The following is a 21761-nucleotide window of genomic DNA, read 5'->3' as shown; positions in this document are numbered from 1 at the left end:
TACCAAAGGAACATTTCATGCAAAGATAGGCTCAATAAAGAACAGAAATGGTATGGACCTAACAGAAGCAGAAGATATTAAGAAGAGGTGGCAAGGATACACAGAAGAACTGTACAAAAAAGATCTTCACGACCCAGATAATCACGATGGTGTGATCACTCACCTAGAGCCAGACATCCTGGAATGTGAAGTCAAGTGGGCCTTAGAAAGCATCACTACGAACAAAGCTAGTGGAGGTGATGGAATTCCAGTTGAGCTATTTCAAATCCTAAAAGGTGATGCTGTGAAAGTGCTGCATTCGATATGCTAGCAAATTTGGGAAACTCAGCAGTGGCCACAGGATTGGAAAAGGTCAGTTTTTGTTCCAATCCCAAAGAAAGGCAATGTCAAAGAATGCTCAAACTACCGCACAATTGCACTCATCTCACATGCTAGTCAAGTAATGCTCAAAATTCTCCAAGCCAGGCTCCAGCAATACGTGAACTGTGAACTTCCAGATGTTCAAGCTGGTTTTAGAAAAGGCAGAGGAACCAGAGATCAAATTGCCAATATCCACTGGATCATTGAAAAAGCAAGAACGTTCCAGAAAAACATCTATTTCTGCTTTATTGACTAAGCCAAAGCCTTTGACTGTGTGGATCACAAAAAACTGTGGAAAATTCTGAAAGACATGGGAATACCAGACTATCTGACCTGTCTCTTGAGAAACCTGTATGCAGGTCAGGAAGCAACAGTTAGAACTGGACATGGAACAACAGACTGGTTCCAAATAGGAAAAGGAGTACGTCAAGGCTGTATATTGTCACCCTGCTTATTGAACTTCTATGCAGAGTACATCATGAGAAACGCTGGGCTGGAAGAAACACAAGCTGGAATCAAGATTGCTGGGAGAAATATCAATAACCTCAGATATGCGGATGACACCACCCTTATGGCAGAGAGTGAAGAAGAACTAAAGAGCCTCTTGATGAAGGTGAAGGAGGAGAGTGAAAAAGTTGGCTTAAAGCTCAACGTTCAGAAAACTAAGATCATGGCATCTGGTCCCATCACTCCATGGGAAATAGATGGGGAAACAGTGGAAACAGTGTCAGACTTTATTTTTTTGGGCTCCAAAATCACTGCTGATGGTGACTGCAGCCATGAAATTAAAAGACGCTTACTCCTTGGAAGGAAGGTTATGGCCAACCTAGATAGCATATTGAAAAGCAGAGACATTATTTTGCCAACAAAAGTCCGTCTAGTCAAGGCTATGGTTTTTCCAGTGGTCATGTATGGATGTGAGAGTTGGACGGTGAAGAAAGCTGAGCGCCGCAGAATTGATGCTTTTGAACTGTGGTGTTGGAGAAGACTCTTGAGAGTCCCTTGGACTGCAAGGAGATCCAATCAATCCATCCTAAAAGAGATCAATCCTGGGTGTTCATTGGAAGGTCTGATGTTGAAGCTGAAACTCAAATACTTTGGCCACCTCATGCAAAGGGTTGACTCACTGGAAAAGACCCTAATGCTGGGTAGGATTGGGGGCGGGAGGAGAAGGGGACGACAGAGGATGAGATGGTTGGATGGCATCACCGACTCGATGAACATGGGTTTGGGTAGATTCCGGGAGTTGGTGATGGACAGAGAGGCCTGGCGTGCTGCAATTTATGGGGTTGCAGAGTTGGACACGACTGAGCGACTCAACTGAACTGAACTGAACTGATTTTCTTTTCATGACAGTGACAAAGAATAAATCCTCTGTGGGTGTGTATGTGTGTGTGTGAGTGCATTTGTGTGTGTGTGTGTGTGTGTGTGTGTGTGAGTGCGTGCAGAACATGAAGTTAAGGACTCCAGTAGTTTCTCTCAGGGCTGCTTAGTGGCCATGCCTACAGTACACCCCGATTCTGCAGAGTCAGCTGAAGAGGAAAACCATTCCTGCTGCAGAAAGAAGGCGGGTCCAAACGAAAACCAAGTCAAAGAATGAAGCTGTAACACCTGCTCTTCAATGACGAAGAGTCAGATCAGGTTATCGAGGTGCCCAGCTCCCATACGGGGTGCACCAAGCCCTTGGGAATTTCCTAAAGGAAATTTACCCTGAATATTCACTGGAAGGACTGATGCTGAAGCTCCAATCCTTTGGCTATCTGATACGAAGAGTCGACTCACTGGAAAAGACCCTGATGCTGGGAAAGATCGAGGGCAGGAGGAGAAGGCGGCAACAGAGGATGAGACGGTTGGATGGCATCACTGACTCAATGGACATTCTACATGCCAAGAATCTGAATTTAGAGGAAGCAGAAAATCTTGATTTACGACAGTTTTTTCTCAAACGTATTAATGTATGCTTAACTGCTAGTTTCATAATGGGCAGCATCAAGCAATCATTCTGGCAGGAAAAAAATCCCATCCTTTCAAATCTCACTAGGCTTGGAGACTGATTGGAGGAGGAAATGGCAACCCACTCCAGTATTCTTGCCTAGAGAATCTCATGGACAGAGGCGCCTGGTCAGCTCCAGCCTGCCACAGTCCACGGAGTCGCAAAGAGTCAGACAGGACAGAGTGACTGACGCTTGGAGACCGATAACGGGAGGTACACAGCTGGAGAGAGGACGAGGGGACAGGGGACATTCCTCCGGGCACCGGCAGCAGAGGTCACCACACCCAGGCACGTGGACGCACTCCCCACAATGACTAAAGACAGGCCCGTGGATGGCAGGAAGAACTCATTATTTCTTTTCCTACAGATGAAACTATCTCTAGCTAATTAAAGCGTTTTGCCAAGACAGAAACTAACCGACAAATCTATCTTCCCAAGCTTGATACAGCACCTGGATTAATTCAGGAATCTGAACCACTGAGGTGCCGTCACTGTGGTCGTCCCCACGCTACACGTGCGCTCGGCGGCCCGCACCCTGGAACACCTTCAGCATTCTCCAACACGCTCTCATTAAACAGAAATTAGATGGAGACAAGGGAAGCCTAAAAAATTGACTAGGAGTTCGGATGCTCTCAACAGCTCATGCGTCCGTTTTTCACCTGAAGTCCTCTCCAAATGCAGTTTTGCTATTAGGCAAAACTCAAAGAAAGGTAATCAATTCCAACGAAAAAGCACTTATCCTGGGAGGACGGTGTGAGCGGCGCTTCAAACCCCTGGCTGCCTGCCAGAATCCAGACAACAGCCATCAATGTCTCTGACTAGGCGAGGAGCACAGGGGCCATGCATAATTGACTAGAAGATGGGCTAGAACGGTGGCCAATCAGTGGGTGATCAGAAACGCGTGGAATATTCAGCACCACTTGATTACATGGAGGCTTGTCCTTTCGCTCTCCTCACGAAATCTCTTCAAGGTCCAGAGTACTGTAATAAGATCATTACTGTCAAGCGGTACGGATCGCAGGCAATGAGTCTTCGGATAGGAACTCATACTTCACAAGCTCCCCCGGTCTGTCTCTCTCTCTCTCTTTTTTTTTGTATTTTACTGCATGCAGAGGCGGCAAGGCGACGAGGTGGCAGATAATGATCACATCACCGCATGGCAACTAGAAAGGCACTTTTAAGAAGAAGCAGGGAGACATCAGCTGAAGAGAAACTAAAACATTTCCCCTTCTGCCTTTTTTTTCCCCTCCTTTAAAAAAAATTAAATAGAATTAAACTCTGTGCAGCAGTCGCTTTCATGAACTCGGAGATAATGTCATTGAATTTAACCATTTGAGAGATGCTCTTGCGGCAGCAAAGCCCATTACCCCACAGACAAATGGCCAATTTTCTCCATGTCCCGAGTACAAAAGGAGGCTTGTTAGGTTGTGTGTGCATCTCAGGGGCGACGACTGAAGTTTTCTGCTGCACCTTCTTCTTTCATTGGTGGTTAACACCCTGGGCTTAATACCTGTGGCCCCGTTATATGTCTGAGATGAGAAACGGGGTGGAGTTGAAAGGCAGGGGCGCATTAGCAAAGATTCCTAAATAAACACCCTGAGTTCATCTGAAGCCACACCCGCTCGAGAGCGAGTGCATGGAGATCAGACCCGCCAGCAAGATGAGATGGACATCTGATCAGACTTAGATCAGCCCAAGGCAGGATTCCAATGAATGACGGGGAGCGAGATCAAAAGCTCCCCTCCTCCCTCCGACCATCCTTAAACACGCTCATTCCCCAACTCCAAAAGCCCACAAAGGACACCGTCCTCATAATGAACTTAAAAGCTGAGCTGACTGCCTCTGAGTCAAACATCCTTAAGTCCAAAAGAAGTTACGTCATGTCCCCTGGATGTTCTCTAATCCCGCATGTTCTAACTGTCTGCAAAGCAGCTGAAGCAGTGATGCTTAACCTTCCTGGAATGTAGACCCCCTGCCACAGACACACGCAACAAGAGCCGCGTTGTTTGTAAAGAAGCTGTGTTGTAATGCGGGTCCTGAGAAAAGAGGCTGAGGTCAAAACTAGTAAAGGAAATCGCTGCTTCCAGGTTCTTAAGGGCCATGGTGGGGGTGATGGGGACCCGGCTGTGACAGGGAGAAGCCTCGCCAGGAGCCTCAGGGCTGAGCCACTCCTGCAGAAGCCTCCTCGTCATGCTCGAGCCGCTGAGGGCCTGGCCAGGTGGACAGCATAGGTGCAAGGCAGATCATGCAGACTTCTGTGTCCCAGAGGCCTGATGCAGACCCCCAATTCACACTCACCTGCCCGCCTCTGGCAAATCACTTAACATCACTCAACTGTAGTCCTCACTTGGGAAAACAGAGATAACGCCACCTCCCTGTCCCACACTATGGGTTGTACGAAGGATGCAATGAGGTAACACCTGTTAAGAGCAGGCATTGAACCATGGCTTCCTCCCTTGGGGCTTAAAGACCTATTCTAACAAGGACCCAAGACCCTGGGGACGGAGGGGGCAGTGAACACAATAGGTGATTTGCAGAGTGACCGGATCCATGAATCCCACAAATAGGAAGAGGTCACAGGTTTTATGAACTGAATGTGTGTCCTCCCAAAGTTCGTCTGCTGTTCATCACCCGCAAAGGGATGACATCTGAAGATGAGGACTTTGGGAGGTAATTAGGGTTTGGTGAAGTCATGCCGGTGGGGCCCACAGAATAGGGTTAGTGCCTTTCCAAGAAGGGGAGAGAGAGCTTTCTATGCATTGAGGAAAGGCCACGGTGAGAAAGCTGACCCAGCAGGCCAGGACCCCAGTGGGCCTGCACCTTGATCTTGAACGATGCAGCCTCCAGAATGGAAAGGAATAATTTTCTGCTGTTTAAGCCACCTGGTCTGTGGCTCTGTTATGGCGGCTAAACCAGACTGAGACCCAAAGCGTATGGAGTTTTTATCTGATACTTCCCATTTGTCAAGCTACTTTTACACAGACTGCATTTTGCATTTCGTCTCCATCCTTTTTGTTGGCTTGTTTTACATCTTCAGGAAGAGGAATGAAGTCTCCTCTACACATGAGATAAAACACAGCCTCATTTCATTATTGCTGGGGCCAGGGGCACAGATGCAGCATACTCAGCTAGAACATCTAAGTACAAACCTCCCGGGTGCCTTTATCTCCAGAAGCTGCCCGAACACTTGTGTCTAATGTAGAACATCTGCGGGTCTGTGTGCTGTGTGAGGCAGAGACGCAAGAGACGTAGACACACCATCATGCCTTTCTTCTGAGCATGACAGCTTCCATTTGCATCCCTGTACCCTTTCTGATAAAATACACGCAGCAAGGCAAAAGGAGAAAAAGGACACAAGCCATCCAAATGGCAAAGAACCCACTGGGTGGACAGCGAGCGCTCCGACTGCCCTTCCTGGATGTTGGTCTGAGCAGATCACATCACACCCCCAATTTCACAGCTAATGAAGTGCCCTCCAAAGACTCTGACAGCTCTACCATTTTTTTGAGAACGTCAAGAAAACGAGAGATTATCTGAGAATCCCCTAAAAGTCAGTTTGACTTGGGAGGGTCTTTCCACCCAGGCAGAATTCCAGTCCAGGGTTCCTGAAGGCCAGTGCCCACCCTGAGTTCTGCTGATGGGACACTGGAGGCTGTGAGAGGCTTGTGCAGAAGAAGGACTCCAAGTTTTAGGGTCAGTGAAAGGAGGGGTCTGCAGCAGATCTGTACTCATAGAAAGCAAGCTTGAGAACAGTCTGCATTTTTCAAAGGCGAATCTACTCGTCTGTATGGCAGGAAGTGGAATATGTCTTGCTGCACCAGGAGTGTCGGTGGCTGGAGCTCCAAGCCACCTTGTGTGTGTATGCCTCAGTTGCTTCAGTTGTGTCTGACTCGTTGTGACCCCAAGGAAACTATAGCCCCACTATGCTCCTCTCTCCGTGGTATTCTCCAGGCAAGACTACCAGACTGGGTTGCTATGCCCTCCTCCAGGGGATCTTCCCGACCCAGGGATCGAACCCACGTCTCTCACGTCTCCTGTATTGGCAGGAGGGTTCTTTATCACTAGCGCCACCTGGGAAGCCCCCAAACCACCTTATACCAAGATTTCCCATGTGTTCACTTTTTGTACTTGTCCCCTTTTTTGGAATAGCAGATATTTCATGCTGGCGCCTCCAGGACCCAAGGTGCCGGGTTGTGGTCCCTCGGGCTCCCTGCACAGGCTGCTCCGGTGGCCACAGTTTATTTAGACATCTGCTTTCTCCTCTGGACAGTGGGCATTCTGAAGGCAAGGGCCGCCTCAGTCACTCTTCCATCCAGTCCTTGGCATAGCTCTTGGCCTGCACTAGGTGATTAATGCACTTTCATGGAACTCAATCTAATGCTTTCGTTTGCGTGTACTTAAAAAAAAAAAAAAAGACCAAAAGATCCTTCTCTTGTTGTCAGCTCATCATGATGGGAATCGTCTGATCTGGCTTCTCCTGCTGTGATCAACTCATCTTTGTTTATTTCCGACCCGCAGACTTCCACAAAGGATCTGTGAGCGCCGACAGCGTGTGTGTGTTTGTGTTGGAAGGACTGAACCCTGCAGGATGGCTTTTGAGTCGACTGTGCCCCGTCTAGGATGTCAATGTCTAGAGTAAACCCACATCTACTCAATGTTAGCAAGTTCATTCTTGTGGAAGCTGGAGTGACCACCTGAGAACTCTCTCAGGAAAATGATCTGGTTTGTGGGGGGTAGGCAAGTCCATCAGGATATCCAGTGCCTCCTAACACGTCCACCTCAAGGGCAAAGAACTCCAGCCAACCTGGCTCCCTTATCAAAGGTCCTGCGTTGTGGGGAAATTGTCTAGGAAGATGTTACAGTTCCTGCAGTTTCACATTCGCTCTAATTAACTACTTAGTTCAACGATTCAGAGGCACTAACCAACTAGTTTACTAACAAGGAGGTTCAGTGAAGGAGTCTTTACTATTAGAAGGAAATACGGTTGATCATGGAATTTTGATGGAGTAGGTGATGGAGACCTCTATCTCTCCTTTCACGGAAGGCAGCTGCCAAGATTATAACAAGGAGTAGACACACTGCTGTAGTGTTTACAAAGTAGGAGATCCAACAGTGACCCAGGATGGTAACACCTGACAGCTTTCCCAGTCTTCTCTGATTTTCCCCACTAACCACTTCCAAATAACGCGAAACCCCACGAGAAAGGCTCCACGGAGGCAGCTTCTCGGCCATCACTATATTTCTTGGCAGTCACGTGTCCTCCACTGCACGTAACATGGAGCAACTAGCGTGTTGACTGTGCCCACAGAGGGAAGGTGAGAACACCATGGTGAAAAGACACTTAAATAACCAAAGAAACAAACTGCTCTGCCAAATCCCCTAATCGCCCCCAGCGATGCTCCCAACTGCCCGACACTCAGCGTCACCCAATGGTCACAGATGAACCTGAGCCCCCATGCACCTGCGGGCTGCTGCTTTTCTGTAAAAATGAGTATGTAGGGGAAAAAAGTTGTACAATGCTCCTGCAGAATTCTTCATTTCCTCTCCAAGTGTCTTCCAAAATATCAACTAATTAATAAAACTTTCTTCCTAAGATGAAAGGACACTGATCAATTACACCAATATCTGTTTTCTTGAGGGCAGGAGGAGAAGGGGACGACAGAGGATGAGATGGTTGGATGCCATCACTGAGTCGATGGACATGAGTTTGAGTAAACTCTGGGAGTTGTTGATGGACAGGGAGGCCTGGTGTGCTACAGTCTATGGGGTTGCAAAGAGCTGAACATGACTGAGCGACTGAACTGAACTGACTGAAGTGAAAATGAAACTGTTTTGTTACTAATTCAATCACTACCACTGGGGTTTTAGGTTGCTGTAAACAATGACATTTAATGAAAGAGTAATGCCTTTTGTGGCATTTTATTAAATAAGATAACCATTCTGTATTAAATTTGCAGAATCTAACATGAAGTTCTGCATGTTAGCTTTCCTTGACTTTTACAACTCATTGCTAGTTTATCTTTCTTCTGGACCACCCATGCCCTTCTTAAATATTCAGCCTGAAATCATAGGTACAGTGCCTAGGGAATATATTTTTTTTAATATATTTATTTATTTTCTTTTGTTGTGATCCACATCGAGCACATGAGCTCAGTAGCTGCAGTGAGTGGGCTTAGTACGTCCTCGGCATGTGGGACTCTGGTTCCTGGTTTCCTGACCAGGGACTGAACCGGCATTCCCTGCACTGGAAGGTGAGCTCTCAACCACTGGACGACGAGGGAAGGCCGCCTGGTGTGTGTCTTGTTCCCATGCTAGGGCACCGAAGGCCCTGGGCTGAGAGAGGAACTGAGTTTTATTTCTCTTGTTTCCCACTGAGCCAAACACACAGAGCTTCCTCTGTGCTTGTTATATGATATTTGATGAAAGAATAAAATGATTCACAACCTCAGGTTGTCCTTTGAAAGAACGGAGGAAGACTAAGTCTCATCTGACCTCTGCAAACTGGAGTTAATGAAATTTGTAACCATGCTGGAGGCCTCACTTCGGATGGCTTAGTGGGTGCAGCTGCGATGGGCAATTCATTGTGATGTTTCCTCTACTGAGTAATATTTCAGTATTCATCCACGATCAACCATACAATGGGCCTAAAAAGACCCAGAATGAACAACCAAGGGATGGAGATGAGAAGGATAAAATAAATTCCCTTCTGAGACCTTTAGAACAAAGCACCAAGAACCCAAGGGGACAAAAAAATAAATAAAAAATCAAACAGAAAACAATAACAATATGTTAAGAAACAAACAAAAACCCCAACAACAACAAGATTTCTGAATCCTCTTTTGTATAATAAGATTGGGTAAATCCAGACTGGTCCCACATTTTTAAAGAAACATCTTTGCCCTACAACTTCTGAATTTGATGATCCATATAAAAGTCAGGGTCTTTACATGGAATCTGAGAAATATCAAGGAAGCCACTCTGCCTGCCCCACTCCTAGATTTAAAAGCCGCTCCACACACCTCAAAGACTTGCTTTTTGCCTGGTGGAAAGAGCTTGAGGCAGAGAATCAAGAGACAGTTCTGTCACCTACCAGCAACCTGACCCTGGACAAGAAAGCCACTTAACCTCTCTCTACTTCTGCCTTTTCACTGGGGAAACAGGGAAATTAACACTTGATGCAAACTTGCATGAATGTTATAAAACTAACGAGAACTACCCGATTCGGGGCCACGGAACCGGGACTGCAGAGATAACTGGCACAGTCTCAGCCGTGATAACCTCTCTCCTGGACCCTGGATAAGAAGAACACCCAGAACGGACGGCAACTCAAAGGCAACGGCAAAGGATGGCGAGTCATTAAGGATCTGCAAAATCCCCACTGCCCAGGGGATTTCCAGGCACATGCCTTTCAACTTGACTCTGGCCACGAACCCAGGGCCCCTGGGGCTAACATCCTTCCAGAACCTAGGTTCCACTACAGTGGCCCAACCAGTGCTGGACCAGTGCTGGACTTGCCAAAGGGGACCTGGAACCTCGCCTCTCAGGGCAGCCCCAGCTCTGACAAAGTTTTCCTTTTAATATCTGAGCCAAAATCTGCTTCCTTGAAGGTTCCACCCGCTAGTCCCAGTGAAATCCACCAGGGCCCCCAGGACGCGCTGGGACTGTCTTTCCATGGCTTGAACACAGTTAGGACGCGCTCACACCCCTCATGCTGGGTCACCATCCTCCTTCCCCACACCAGAATTTACATTTTTTTTTTTTTAAAAACTTCTAATTTTACACTGGGGTATAGCCAATTCACAGCGTTGTGACAGTTTGATGTAGACAGCAGAGCTGCTCAGCCATGCATCACACATACACACGCATCCATCCTCCCCCAGGCTCCTCTCCCATCCGGGCTTCCACATAACACGGAGCAGAGTTCCCTATACCAAACAGTAGGTCTCCAGTAGTTATCCGTCTTAAAGCAGTGTGTATAAATCCACCCGAAACTCCCTAACTATGAATTCATTTTGGTTGGTCTGTAATCATTCTAGAGTTTAGCCCCCAGATCTGAACCTACCCATTTTCTTAAATATAACTAATAATTCTGAGCAAGTCAAATTCAATTTAAAATCGAGACTATCACTGCTATTTTAATCCCATTGTTCCCAATGGTCTATTAAATAAGAATACAAGTAGTATTCATGATGCAGAAGATTTTTTTTTTTAAATCTAAATGCCACCTTCACATTTTTCATGAGAAGCCTGGAGGATGTTGGTTTCTAAGAAGCTTATCCTCAAAGTTAGACTCAGCACTGAAGTGCCCCATTGCTGACATTCTTCATGAATGGTCTGGTTTTCCCAGGTAAAAACATCACAAAGGTGTTTTTATCATTACAAATGGGGCCGTGGAACTGGAAAACACTCACGTATTTTTAGAGATTCCATGCATGGAAACAATAGACCTACCCCTGCAGGAGCCTCTAGGTAGGTGGGTGGGGGGCCTGATGCCCGGTGAGGCAGAGGGCGCTGGAGACACGCACAGGTCCTCCCGTGGTTAGCACCATGGCAGCCCCTCACCTGCCCAAAGACACAGCTCAGCTCTCAGTCCCGGCAACACCTAGACACACCTTTCCAAGGCACTTCTGCCTCAGATGACACGTAATGTCACCCACGCTAGCTCGTACCTCGCAGTTCTTCCACACCCAGCACCCCGCAACCCTGGAGGGAGCTGGACTACTCGACGATATTGACTCTCTCTATGGGCTTCCCAGGTGGTGCAGTGGGAAAGAATTCACCTGCAGATGCCAGAGATGCAAGTTCAATCCTTGGGTCGGCAAGATCCCCTGCAGGAGAGCATGGCAGCCCACTCCAGTATTCTTGACAGGAGAATTCCACGGAGCCTGCAGGCTGCAGTCCGTGGGGTCACAAAGAGTCGGACACCACTGAGCAACTGAGCACATATGAGGGCTGGGTTATATTTGAACCCAGTGACCACGTCGGAACTCAAAACATTCATGAAGGAACTCTTTGGCCATAGTAGGTACTCCCATAATTTACAAGACTCAATCCATTCATTTTAAATTTTAAATATAGGAAGATGACAACCGTTCTAGTTAATTTAGGTTACACCGTTTTCAACTATCCTGTGTAGACCTGTTCTTCTGCAGGAAAGAACCTCTGTAATTGAGTCTGATGAGGGCCAGGGCAGCGAGGAAGTCAGGGAAGGAAGATCTTTACGGCACCAAGGGCCCCCACATGGACAGAGAGTTTCTGGAATTTCAGGCAACATACATATTTGATGAGGGCACACTTTTAGTCTTTACTTTCTGAACAAAGACACCGCAAAGGTAAGAAATGCCCAGGGACAGAAACTTGGCGCTCAGCTGTGAGCCTGGGCAGAGAGTGGGGCTCCCTTACGGGCTTGGGGGAGACGGTTCAGATGTGCATACGTGGAGCTCCGACCCCTCCCTCAGCAGGGCTCAGGCCGGGCCCTTGGGGGGCCACGGGGGACAGAGACCTCTGGTCTGCTGCAGTGACGTTACATCAGGGGCCAGGTGTGCCCAGAGACCTCTGGTCTGCTGCAGTGACGTTACATCAGGGGCCAGGTGTGCCCAGGTGTGTGTAAGAGACACTGGGAAAGGCACGAGCAGCTCACGGCTTCTGCTAGCTGGTCCCCGCCTGCCCTCCACCGCCCTTGGAGGCAGGCCTGGGTGGCGGCGTCAGCAGCTCTGAAGTCTCTGGCGTCTCATCAGGTTTGGCCGAGGAGGTGGCAGCAGGGGGCCAGAGGCAAGGAGGGCAGGGAGGCCAGGGGCTTCTCCGGGGCTCCTCACCCTCTGGGTCACCAAGTGGCACGTGTCCTTCTGTTGAAGGACACATCCCCGGATGGAAGCCGTCCCCAGATGCCTCCCTCTGGGTCTTATAAACAGCCCCTCCTTTCCCTGTTACCCGCCGGGGGCCCACACCACCTCTATAGCTCTTCCCACACCCTGCCCACGCTTCTACTGACAGTCCCTGTGGAAAATTCCCACCAATGACCCAGCTGAGGGTGCCATGGTTTGCTGGGAACCCTGTGGGAACCCTGAGTGAAATAGCTGACTCTCAGTGGAACTGCATTTTTCTCATACTCGATAGAGATTTGAGTCTAGTCATCTGATCCAACGGAGCATCTCAAAAACTACACAATTCACCCACTTTATGGACATCATCTAGAGAACTTGTTGTATCTGCCATTGCAACTTTTCAGCATGAGGTCAAGTCAAAGAGAATACACTGACAATAACAAGTCACAGTGCTTTGCAGGAAAGAGAAATAGAAATATTTTTAATATTTAAAATTAAACAATCCTCTAAAAATACACAACTAGCTTTCATTGTAAGAAGGCTTAGCTCTGATGGTTCTCACAATACACTTTAATAGTTATTAAGAAAAAATTTTAAATTGTGCATCATTGTGAATATAAAATTATCTCAATTGAACAATGCATTCTGACTTCAAAGATGTTAAAATGTGGGAAAAAAGACGAATAATATGCCTTGGATATAGCCTGTCTCCCCAAAATGACTCATTTATAGTTTGGAAGGTAAATTTTCCTAGGGAAAAATGATCCGTTTTCTTTTTACAGAGAACTTGTCTTATTTTCTAGTGGAACGATGTCACGGATATGGCATCCTAGGGATGGTCCTCTTAACTACAAAGCAAGGCACAGTGTCCTTTCTAGTCATTAGCACTGAACTTCTGAACACACATCAACCGACACTCATCAAACATGCCCGAGATGCTGTTGTGATTTCTAATTTGGGTGCTTCTGAATCTGTCTTTCTGTTTGCATCACCACCTCGGCAGGAAGGCCCCTTAATGAAAGGGTCCATGGTTGGCTTGGGGCTGAGGATCTGACTCAGCCTCATCACAGGCTATCGCTCAGAGCCCACAGTACCACCTCAGTAACGAAGGAAGTGGAAGATGGAAACATTTCAGCCATCCGACAAGCCTGCTGTCACTTCTCGAACTTTCTGCGAACCCACTGGATGACGAGGATGCTGATTTGAATCGGCAGCCCAACTAAGCACGCAACCACTACTCAGGCTGTATCTTATTCACACAGTTTTCACTACGCCAGGAGGTGGGTAGAATGATTAGAAAGGATGAAATGTGTGTAGTGAAGTGATAGGTGGACTTGATAATCAGCTTCTGTCAAGTGGTACCTTTTAAAAAAAAGTCATCAGTTGGAAACACGTCACAAACACAGTAAGATGTTTATCTGTGAAATGGGCCTGAGACCTTTCCCTGAGGCAAATTTTACTCTTCCCCTGAGCCCGTGGAGCACCTGCTCCCCACCTGGCCGGTGGCCATGCATCTTCCTGACTTTACCCCAGTCCTCTTGTAGCAGGGGGTGTGGCCACCCATTCGTGGCTGGGGGCTTTTTGCTGAAGTTTTTGGAAGGCATTGCACCAATGCTCAGCATCTGTGGGCGATTTATTTTCCAGCGGGAAGGCCAGCGGTGTCTGAGTGGGTGCTTTGACCCACAATCGTTATTTCTCACCACTGCTGATATAACAGGATCATCCTCATTTATCATAACAGGAGAAAATCAGTTTTTATGGGCTAAACTTGTTAGCAGGAAGCTATGGGAGGCAAAATGGTAAGACAGGCACTGAAAAAGGGCTTCTAGACTCTTTCCCGCCACCGTGAGAGCCCCAACAAGCTCCCTGACACTCTGAACCTCAGTCTCCTCATTATAAATGAAAATGCCACGAACTCACAGAACTACGGTAAACGACACAGTGCACGTACCGTAAACTCTGCTCCTGTCTTGCTAACAAATGCATTGTGGGTTTATCTGATTTAAGCTTATCTTCGGATATTAGGAAGGAACATGCACTTTCTTTCACACTCAAACTTGCAGTTTGAACAATCAAAAGCGTATCTGAGAAAAACTGCAGCAGAAATAGAGCAAGAAAAGGACGTGAGTTATGAAGGTCGCTTCCGGCACACACGGGATCCTTGTTGAAACCAGATTCTTTTACTCTCACTGGTCTCGCCAATCATTATTCATGATACACAACAATGTTTTGACATCTGAACTTTCCTTTGAAGTACTTCTTTGACTTGTTTATTACAGTGTATTAATTTCACCTCCCACCACGCCTGTGCACCTGTGTGTGCATGTCCACCTCTATTCGCAAACCAAGGAATAAAAAAATGTAAGTCCACCAGAAGGAGCCACTTCTGAAAGATCACATGGGCCCAGCCCTGAGCATAAAACCTGACTTCAACAAGTCAGAGGAGAATCAAGACAGACGGTGCCCATGGAAATACTAATGCAGCTCACAAAACAACAAGAGTGATGGGCATTAATAGAGGGGGCGGTTACCATCAGACGAAGCTGCAAGCCAGGATCGGAGCGGCTGTCTTAACTCGAAATTAAGTCTAGCTGGTATCAGGGAAGATTCCTACATCAGGAGGCCGGTGTTTTTTTGGAGGAAGACAACGTGGCACAGCGCGGCTGGAGCGCACACCCGAACCCAGCTTGCTGAGGTCAGGCAAGACCAAACCACCTGCCCAGATGTATGGGGCGCCGGGCCACCAGTGTTGCCATGGACAAGGCGGCAGCTGTCAGGAGTAAGACAGCTGATGTGTGTGAGCAGTCTGGAGCATCAGTGGGTAGAGAGAGGGCCCCCAGCACCACCTTGTAAACATAAAGCACACGCAGTGACCTGCATCCCTGAGCGTTTGTGGTTCGGAGGGTAAATGATGCTACAAATGAGAGGAGTGAGAATTACTTTTCAGAAACGCGAACTCTGCCCCCAAAAGTCCTTGGAAGGTGGGGTGCGGTGGAGGTGGGGGCGCCTTACCGTCAGCGGTGCCGGAGAGGCCGTCGGCTTTGAAGTTGCTCGTGCTTTTCTTCCTCCGATGCTTCTTTCTGTTGGCGTGAGGGGAGGGGGGCGGGTCGAGCTTGGGGCTGGCGGTGCTGGAAATGCTGGGGCTTGAGCACAGGGGGTCACCCAGCCCCGTGTCTGCCGCCGGACCGGAAAAGGAAAAAAGCGCAGAGGTCAGCATGGAGAAACCAGGCTCTGCCAAGGACCACAGCAACGTTCCTCCAGTTACCAAGCCCCAGACACAGTCTGAACCGGGGGCTCAGAGCAAATCTGTGTTAAAAGGTCACGGTGCCCCGTGCTCGAACATGCCACCTGCCATTCCAAAGCAGGAGCTCGTTTTGGCGTCTTCTTTTTGCTCAGGAGAATTTAAAGTCCTCCTTATTTTTTTTAAGACCAGTGCTTCTCCAACTTTATTACTTTAAAAATTTTTTTATTGGAGTAGAGTTGATTTGAAATGTTGCTTTAGTTTCAGGTGTATGGCAAAGTGCATCAGTGATACATATACATATACCCACTCTTTTTTAAGGATTCTTTTCCCATATAGGTCATTACAGACTATTGCGTAGAGTTTCCTGTGTGACACAGTAGGTTCTTCTTAGTTATTGATATTCTACATAGTCATGTGTATATGTCAACCTCAGTCTCTTTCCTAAATTATTCCTCTCTTCTCCTTTCCCCCCGGCTGCCATAAGTTTGTTTTCTACATCTGTGATTCCATTTCTATTTTGTAGATAAGTTCGTTTGAACCCTTTTTTTTTAAGATTCCACACATAAGTGATATCGTATTTTATTTGTCTTTATCTGATTTATAAAGTTCTCTATTTTGCACGTTTGGAGTTCTGGAAAAGGAAAATGAGGGGGGGAGTTTACTTGTTTATTTCTCTCTTCCTACAAACAATTTGATATATTAGGAATGAAAGACATACTCAGGAATACATAGGAGAGGGTCATCTTAAATGGGGTTGATCGTGTGTGCGCTCACACACAAGATACAGGTATTTCTGATTCTCTGTCTCCTTCCGTCAAGATTTTATAGGCCCACACATCAGTTAATTACTAGTGAGATGCCACACGCCACCTCCCTGTCTCACCAATGTCCAGCAACAGAGCTTAGAAGTCCACAGTAGACCCGGCAATTTTTGATTCACTGAACCTACTCACCAAAATGTTTAAAACCAGTGCACAAATGAGATCATTCACTGGAAGTGAAACTCTCAACTTATGATGTCTAATTTTACTTTATCAGAGAGAAGAACACAACACCCTTAAGACCTGAAATGAACATGCAATTCAGCAGAATGAACAAGTTCACTGAGAAAGGGATGAAGGAACACTATCCAGATACCTGCAAGCTCCTAAAAACTCATCATTTCATGACGCAGCATCTTTGTTAACTCAAAAGACAGAACATTCTGTGCAATGAATGAACAAACATTCATTCATTTAACGAATGTTCTTTTGAGCACTTACTGTGGGCCAGTCACTTTTCTAGGTGTCTGGGATCCACTGCTGAGAATAACAAAGGTCCCTGTCTGAGCGGCATTGAGACAGCTGCAGGGTCACAACCCAGACGTCCTCACAAGGTGGTGAGAGGGGAAAGGAGCGCAAGGAGGGTGGAGATTACAGAGGTGGTGGAGAGGTGGGGGGGGGGACAGAGAGGGTCTTGATGAGAAGGCAACACGTGGGCAGTGCTTAAAGATGGTGAAGACATGAGAACTCAGGTGCATACCTCAGGGAGGAGGAAATCACCAGAGCCTGGCCCTAAGGCCAGGCGTGCATGCTGGCGGTGTCCCAGAGCCACAGAGGGGCGAGTGGCCAGGGCTGGTGAGGATGGGAGACTCAGAGTGGACATCATCAGAGAGGAAGGGGCTTAGACATTGTCTAGGACCCGGCTTTTACTCTAGGGAGCCGCTGCAGGGTTTTGAACAGAAGGATGACCTGATTTTGAATATAAAGATACTCGAGGGCTTCCCTGGTGCCTCAGTGGTAAAGAATTGTCCTGCCAATGCAGGAGAGATGGGCTCGATTCCTGACTGGGGAAGATCCCACCGGCCGCAGGGACAACTAAGCCCGTGGGCCATAACCGATGAGCCTGTGCTCTAGGGCCCGGGAGCCACAGCTACTGAAGCCCGCACGCCTAGAGCCTGTGCTTCACAAGAAGAGAAGCCACTGCAATGAGAAACCTGAGCGTGGCAGCTAGAGCCGAGCCCCCAGTGGCCACAACAAGAGAAAAGCCTCCGCAGCAACGAAGACCCAGCACAGCCAAAAACAAACAAGCAAATAACACTTTTATAAAAAGATACTGGAAATCCGAATCTAAAATACTTTCATTTTCTGAACTTCTAGAACATTTTAGCATGTATTAAGAAAAAAAAAAAAGCTTAGTATCTTTTAAGCTCTACACCCAGCTCCAGGAATGCCCTAGGAAGCAACTTGCTGACATCCTAAGACCAGCAGCCCCTTTCCCATCCCTGCACAGTCAGGAGGGTCCACCTTCTTCCCGTCCCCTGTGGAGCCAAGGCCTCTGGGAGCCTGTCCTGGGAGGGGTGGAAGAGTCAACCCCAGCTCCCTCCTGCAGGAGAACCTGCCTCCAGGAGACTGGGACTCTAGGTTGACCCTTTATCCACGTGGTCCTTTCTTCTTCATTCTCTCCAAGTTGCCGCCTGCTCTCCACCAAAGGACACTCGCCCTGGCTTTGGCTCCTCCCCCCTAGATCCCCCCCCCTCCAGGTCCAGGGAGGGTGGCTAACTGCAGGGGGGGGTTGCTCTCTTGCTAGCTTTCCACCTTTTCAATGGTCCCGGTCTTCCACAATACAAATCTTTTAAAAATAGCATTTCTTATACACACGTTTTTTAATTTTTAAAATACTAGAGCCCACTGTATATAATATACCCCACTGTACATAATACTGTATGTAGACATCAAGGGGAAAAAAGGTTAGTCTGGTTAATGTTGTTGTTTAGTCACTAAGTCATGTTCGACTCTTTGTGACCCCATGGACCGTCGCCCACCAGGCTCCTCTGTCCTTGGGATTCTCCGGGCAAGAATACTGGAGCGGGTTGCCATTTCCTCCTCTAGGGGTTCTTCCTGACCCAGGGATTGAGCCCTCATCTCCTGCATTGGCAGGGGGATTCTTTACCGCTGAGCCACCTGGGAAGCCCCTAGTCTAGTTAATACCTGTGCACAATTTCAGAGAGTTCAGAAGCTGCCTGATACTGCTGAGGCATCCAGGGACCCCAGGGCCACTGGCTGATCCTAAAGCAGCCCTTTTACATGTTAGTCAGTGCTCAAGCCTTATGATGAATATATCTGTCATTTCAAATATTTTCTGCCCAGGTTTCAAAAATCTTCACGCTCTGACCGTATCTTCTCTGACCCTGCAGTGTTAAGAACCCACCGTGTGCCAGGCTGGGTGACAGGCCATGGGGTAGCTGGTCCCAGTGACCGTCCCCACCCTCTAATCATGGAGGCAGAAGGGGGTGCAGGCCACGACAGCTGCCCTCTGCTGCAGCAGGACTGGTGTTTTGTTATTTCCCTCAGTCCCTTGGCACCACAGTTCGAAAGTATCCATTCTTTGGTGCTCAGCCTTCTTTACGGTCCAATTCTCACATCCGTACATGACTGGACTAGAGGGCAAAAACCCCTGTCCCCATGGAGTTGACTTCTACTGACTGAGAGGAGGCCTGTCTGATCTCTCGCTTGATACCCCCAGGAAAGACTATATTCCAGGCAATCAGTTTGAAGAGGAGGAATCAGATCTGTGGCAGAAACACCAAGATTCCCTGGAGAAGGAAATGGCAACCCACTCCAGTACTCTTGCCTAGAAAATTCCACGGATGGAGGAGACTTGTGGGCTACAGTCCATAGGGTCGCAAAACGTTGGACACGACTGAGCGACTTCACTCACTTTTAATCCTATGTAGACAAAAGTGCCACCTACACGCAGAGAGAAGCAAGGTGGGGAACCATCCACACGTCCATGGTCACCGAGGCAAGCTGGCTCCGTGGCCTGCCTTGAGAAACACGAACGTGGCTCCAGGAGGAGCCACCAGGACCCAGAGTGCGAGTGACAGAGACAAAGGAACCACTGAGTCAGGGAAAGGGCCAGGAGAGGGGTTGGCGTGGGGAGGGTGAAGGGGAGAGCAAAAAACACGGGTCCTGATCTGGGCCCCGGAGGGAGGGAGGGAGGCAGGAGGTGAGCTTTCAGAATAACTCAGGGCTGTCATCTAGTTATAGAAACAATGATCCCAGTGACAAAACCAGAAGGCAGGACCAGCTGTTTGTGAGCCCCACGAATTCCGACTCAGACAAGAAGGGGCATGAATAAAGGAAGTGACGTGTACCCGTTGCTTGGAAACCAAGAAGCATTCCCCATCTACGGTCTGGCTTCCTGCTCACAGGACCAAGGCCCGGCCAAGAGCACCATTGCCAAAGTCTAGAGACTGCAGGCACAGCTGGAGCCTTGTCTCTTCTCCCTGCTCGGGTCAATGCTTCAGTGCTGGCCCAAGCCCTGCACACGTGTCCTTCCTCTAGCTGGAGGAAGGAGAGATAACCACCATGAGGTTGGGTGTCCACAGTGGGTGGGCTAAGTGGGAGTCAGGGACAGAAAACCAAGTGCTCCAGGGTGGGGTCCATGGAGGCAGGTACAGCTCAGGGGCGGACAGCTGGGCAAAGACAGGCAGCTGCCCAGGAATGAAGAGTCCTGCCGGGAAGAGGAGGCTGTGTGTCGGGGCCAGGCGGCCTGACTGCAGCAGGAGCACCCACGATGTGAGGGGCCCGCGTCTGTGGCCCAGAGGGCGGGCTTGGGGTGGCGTATCACGACAGAGGCCAAGCAGGGGCAGGCCGGGTCGTGGTCAGGGAGGCCTGGAGCAGAGAGGGTCTCCGGCAGCCCTGACCGTTCTCCAGGCTGGGGGTCACGTCAAGGATGCTCTGGTTTCTAGTGACCTGGGTTCCGAGTCTGGGTGCTGGTATCTGAATGCCTGGCTCCTAGATCCTGAGCACTCCCTTTCAGGAGGAGGTATTTAACGGTGCCCTGGTTTAAAATACGACCCATCAAAACACACCGGGCTTCTGTGCCGGGCTTTTCCACCCCTGATGACTCCTCTTGTCTGACAACGTATCCCTCAGCCCGGAGAGCCTCTGACAGTTCGGCCCCAGACCCTGAAAATGCGCCCGCAGAACACGGGCCACTCCTCCTGAGAACAAATAACGCATCTTGTTTCGTATCAATTAGTGTGCGCCAGACAGATGGCCCCGTTGACGGCCTTAAACGCGAGAGGGGGCAAAGCAGAGGGCAGAAGAGGGGAGATGGGGAGAGAAGAAAGCCACAGCAAATTAGCAAGGTGCGTGCCTCATTACGCCCCTTCTCACCCAGCTTTGATGGAGGGACCCGGAGTCCCCGAGACGCGGCGCTGAGCCGGGATGGGCCGGTCCTCCGCCATCCTGTGTGCTCAATGCCGGCCATTAGTTCTTCCCAATCGGGCATCAATGTTCAACCCACACCCCAAAAAATACATAATACGAGCAATAATGATAACAATCTGCAGGCTCTCGAGCTTCGGTACGTGAAGTATGAGTCAAAGAAGCAGTTTCACTTTTCACTTGGAGAGCTGACAAGCATGACTAGAGGGGGAATAAAATAACATTCCGTCCGCATAAATATCAAGCAGCCTGCTTGAGACTGATGGGCCAGGAATGTATTCTTAGCCATCATTCCGGCAGACAGGCCCAAGGACACTCATAACTTATTTTACAATCATTTAGTTTCAGCTCAAGTGGAAAACGTGACAACTTATCTCTGCTGACAAGATGCCATATCGAACCTTACAATTAACTCTCCTCCGATTATCTGCCCAGCCGATCATTAGCTGGGCCATTTTCGATGAACTGTTGCGGGGAGCGTGCCTCGGTGATGGCCGTCGTTGCCAGGTGTGAGGATGGGTTTTTGATATCCCCGGCTGCTATTCAATAGACTGGGCTCCGTGCCCCTGACTCCCAAGTCTGTGCTTCTGCCAAGGGGTCTCCAGTGTGTCTGCCGGGCCAGGGGGAGTCCTTCTGCACCGTGCTGCGTGGGCGCTGAGCGTCCCCATGACTGTTAGCACCGCAACAAAACTGGTATCACTATGGCCAGTGCTCCTCCAGCGGACGTGTGCTCCTCACCCCCCGGAGTCTATGTCAGTGAGCCAGGGGCTCTGGAGGGACGCCTCCCACCGCTCCCCCTTACTGGGCTTGACCTGCAGAGTGGACACCAAGAATTCCCTGCAGGGCTCCCCCGCCCCGCCCCACGCACACTATCTGGAGGGGCTGCTGATCGTCCTGAAGGCAGGCTGACTGTTAATTTCCTACGTGTTGAAGAAAGAGGGCTTCCCGGGTGGCTCAGCGGTAAAGATTCCACCTGCCAATGCAGGAGACGCGGGTTCCATCCTAGATGGGGGAAGATCCCCCGGAGAAGGAAATGGCTACCCGCTTTGGTATTTATTCTTGCCTGGAGAAATCCAGTGGATGGAGGAGCTTGGCGGGCTACAGGCCATGGGGTTGCAAAGAATCAG

General features: G+C 48.8%; 1 protein-coding gene across 5 annotated transcripts in view; it reads right to left on the bottom strand.

The window, feature by feature from the left end:
• The window catches only part of AGAP1 (ArfGAP with GTPase domain, ankyrin repeat and PH domain 1), a 568365-nt gene that overhangs the window by 109951 nt on the left and 436653 nt on the right, over positions 1-21761 (bottom strand). For all 5 annotated transcript variants that reach the window (XM_081494022.1, XM_081494021.1, XM_081494020.1 and 2 more), the window contains one exon: positions 15190-15351. In XM_081494022.1, the coding sequence (XP_081350148.1) occupies positions 15190-15351 (162 nt within the window). The remainder of the gene's footprint in view (positions 1-15189; positions 15352-21761) is intronic.

The sequence above is a fragment of the Giraffa tippelskirchi genome, chromosome 5, assembly GCF_054371585.1.
Source record: "Giraffa tippelskirchi isolate mGirTip1 chromosome 5, T2T-mGirTip1v1.2.pri, whole genome shotgun sequence".
Taxonomy (NCBI): Eukaryota; Metazoa; Chordata; class Mammalia; order Artiodactyla; family Giraffidae; genus Giraffa; species Giraffa tippelskirchi.
The sequence above is the reverse complement of the archived record's forward strand: the minus strand, read 5'-3'. Positions and strand labels throughout refer to the sequence as shown.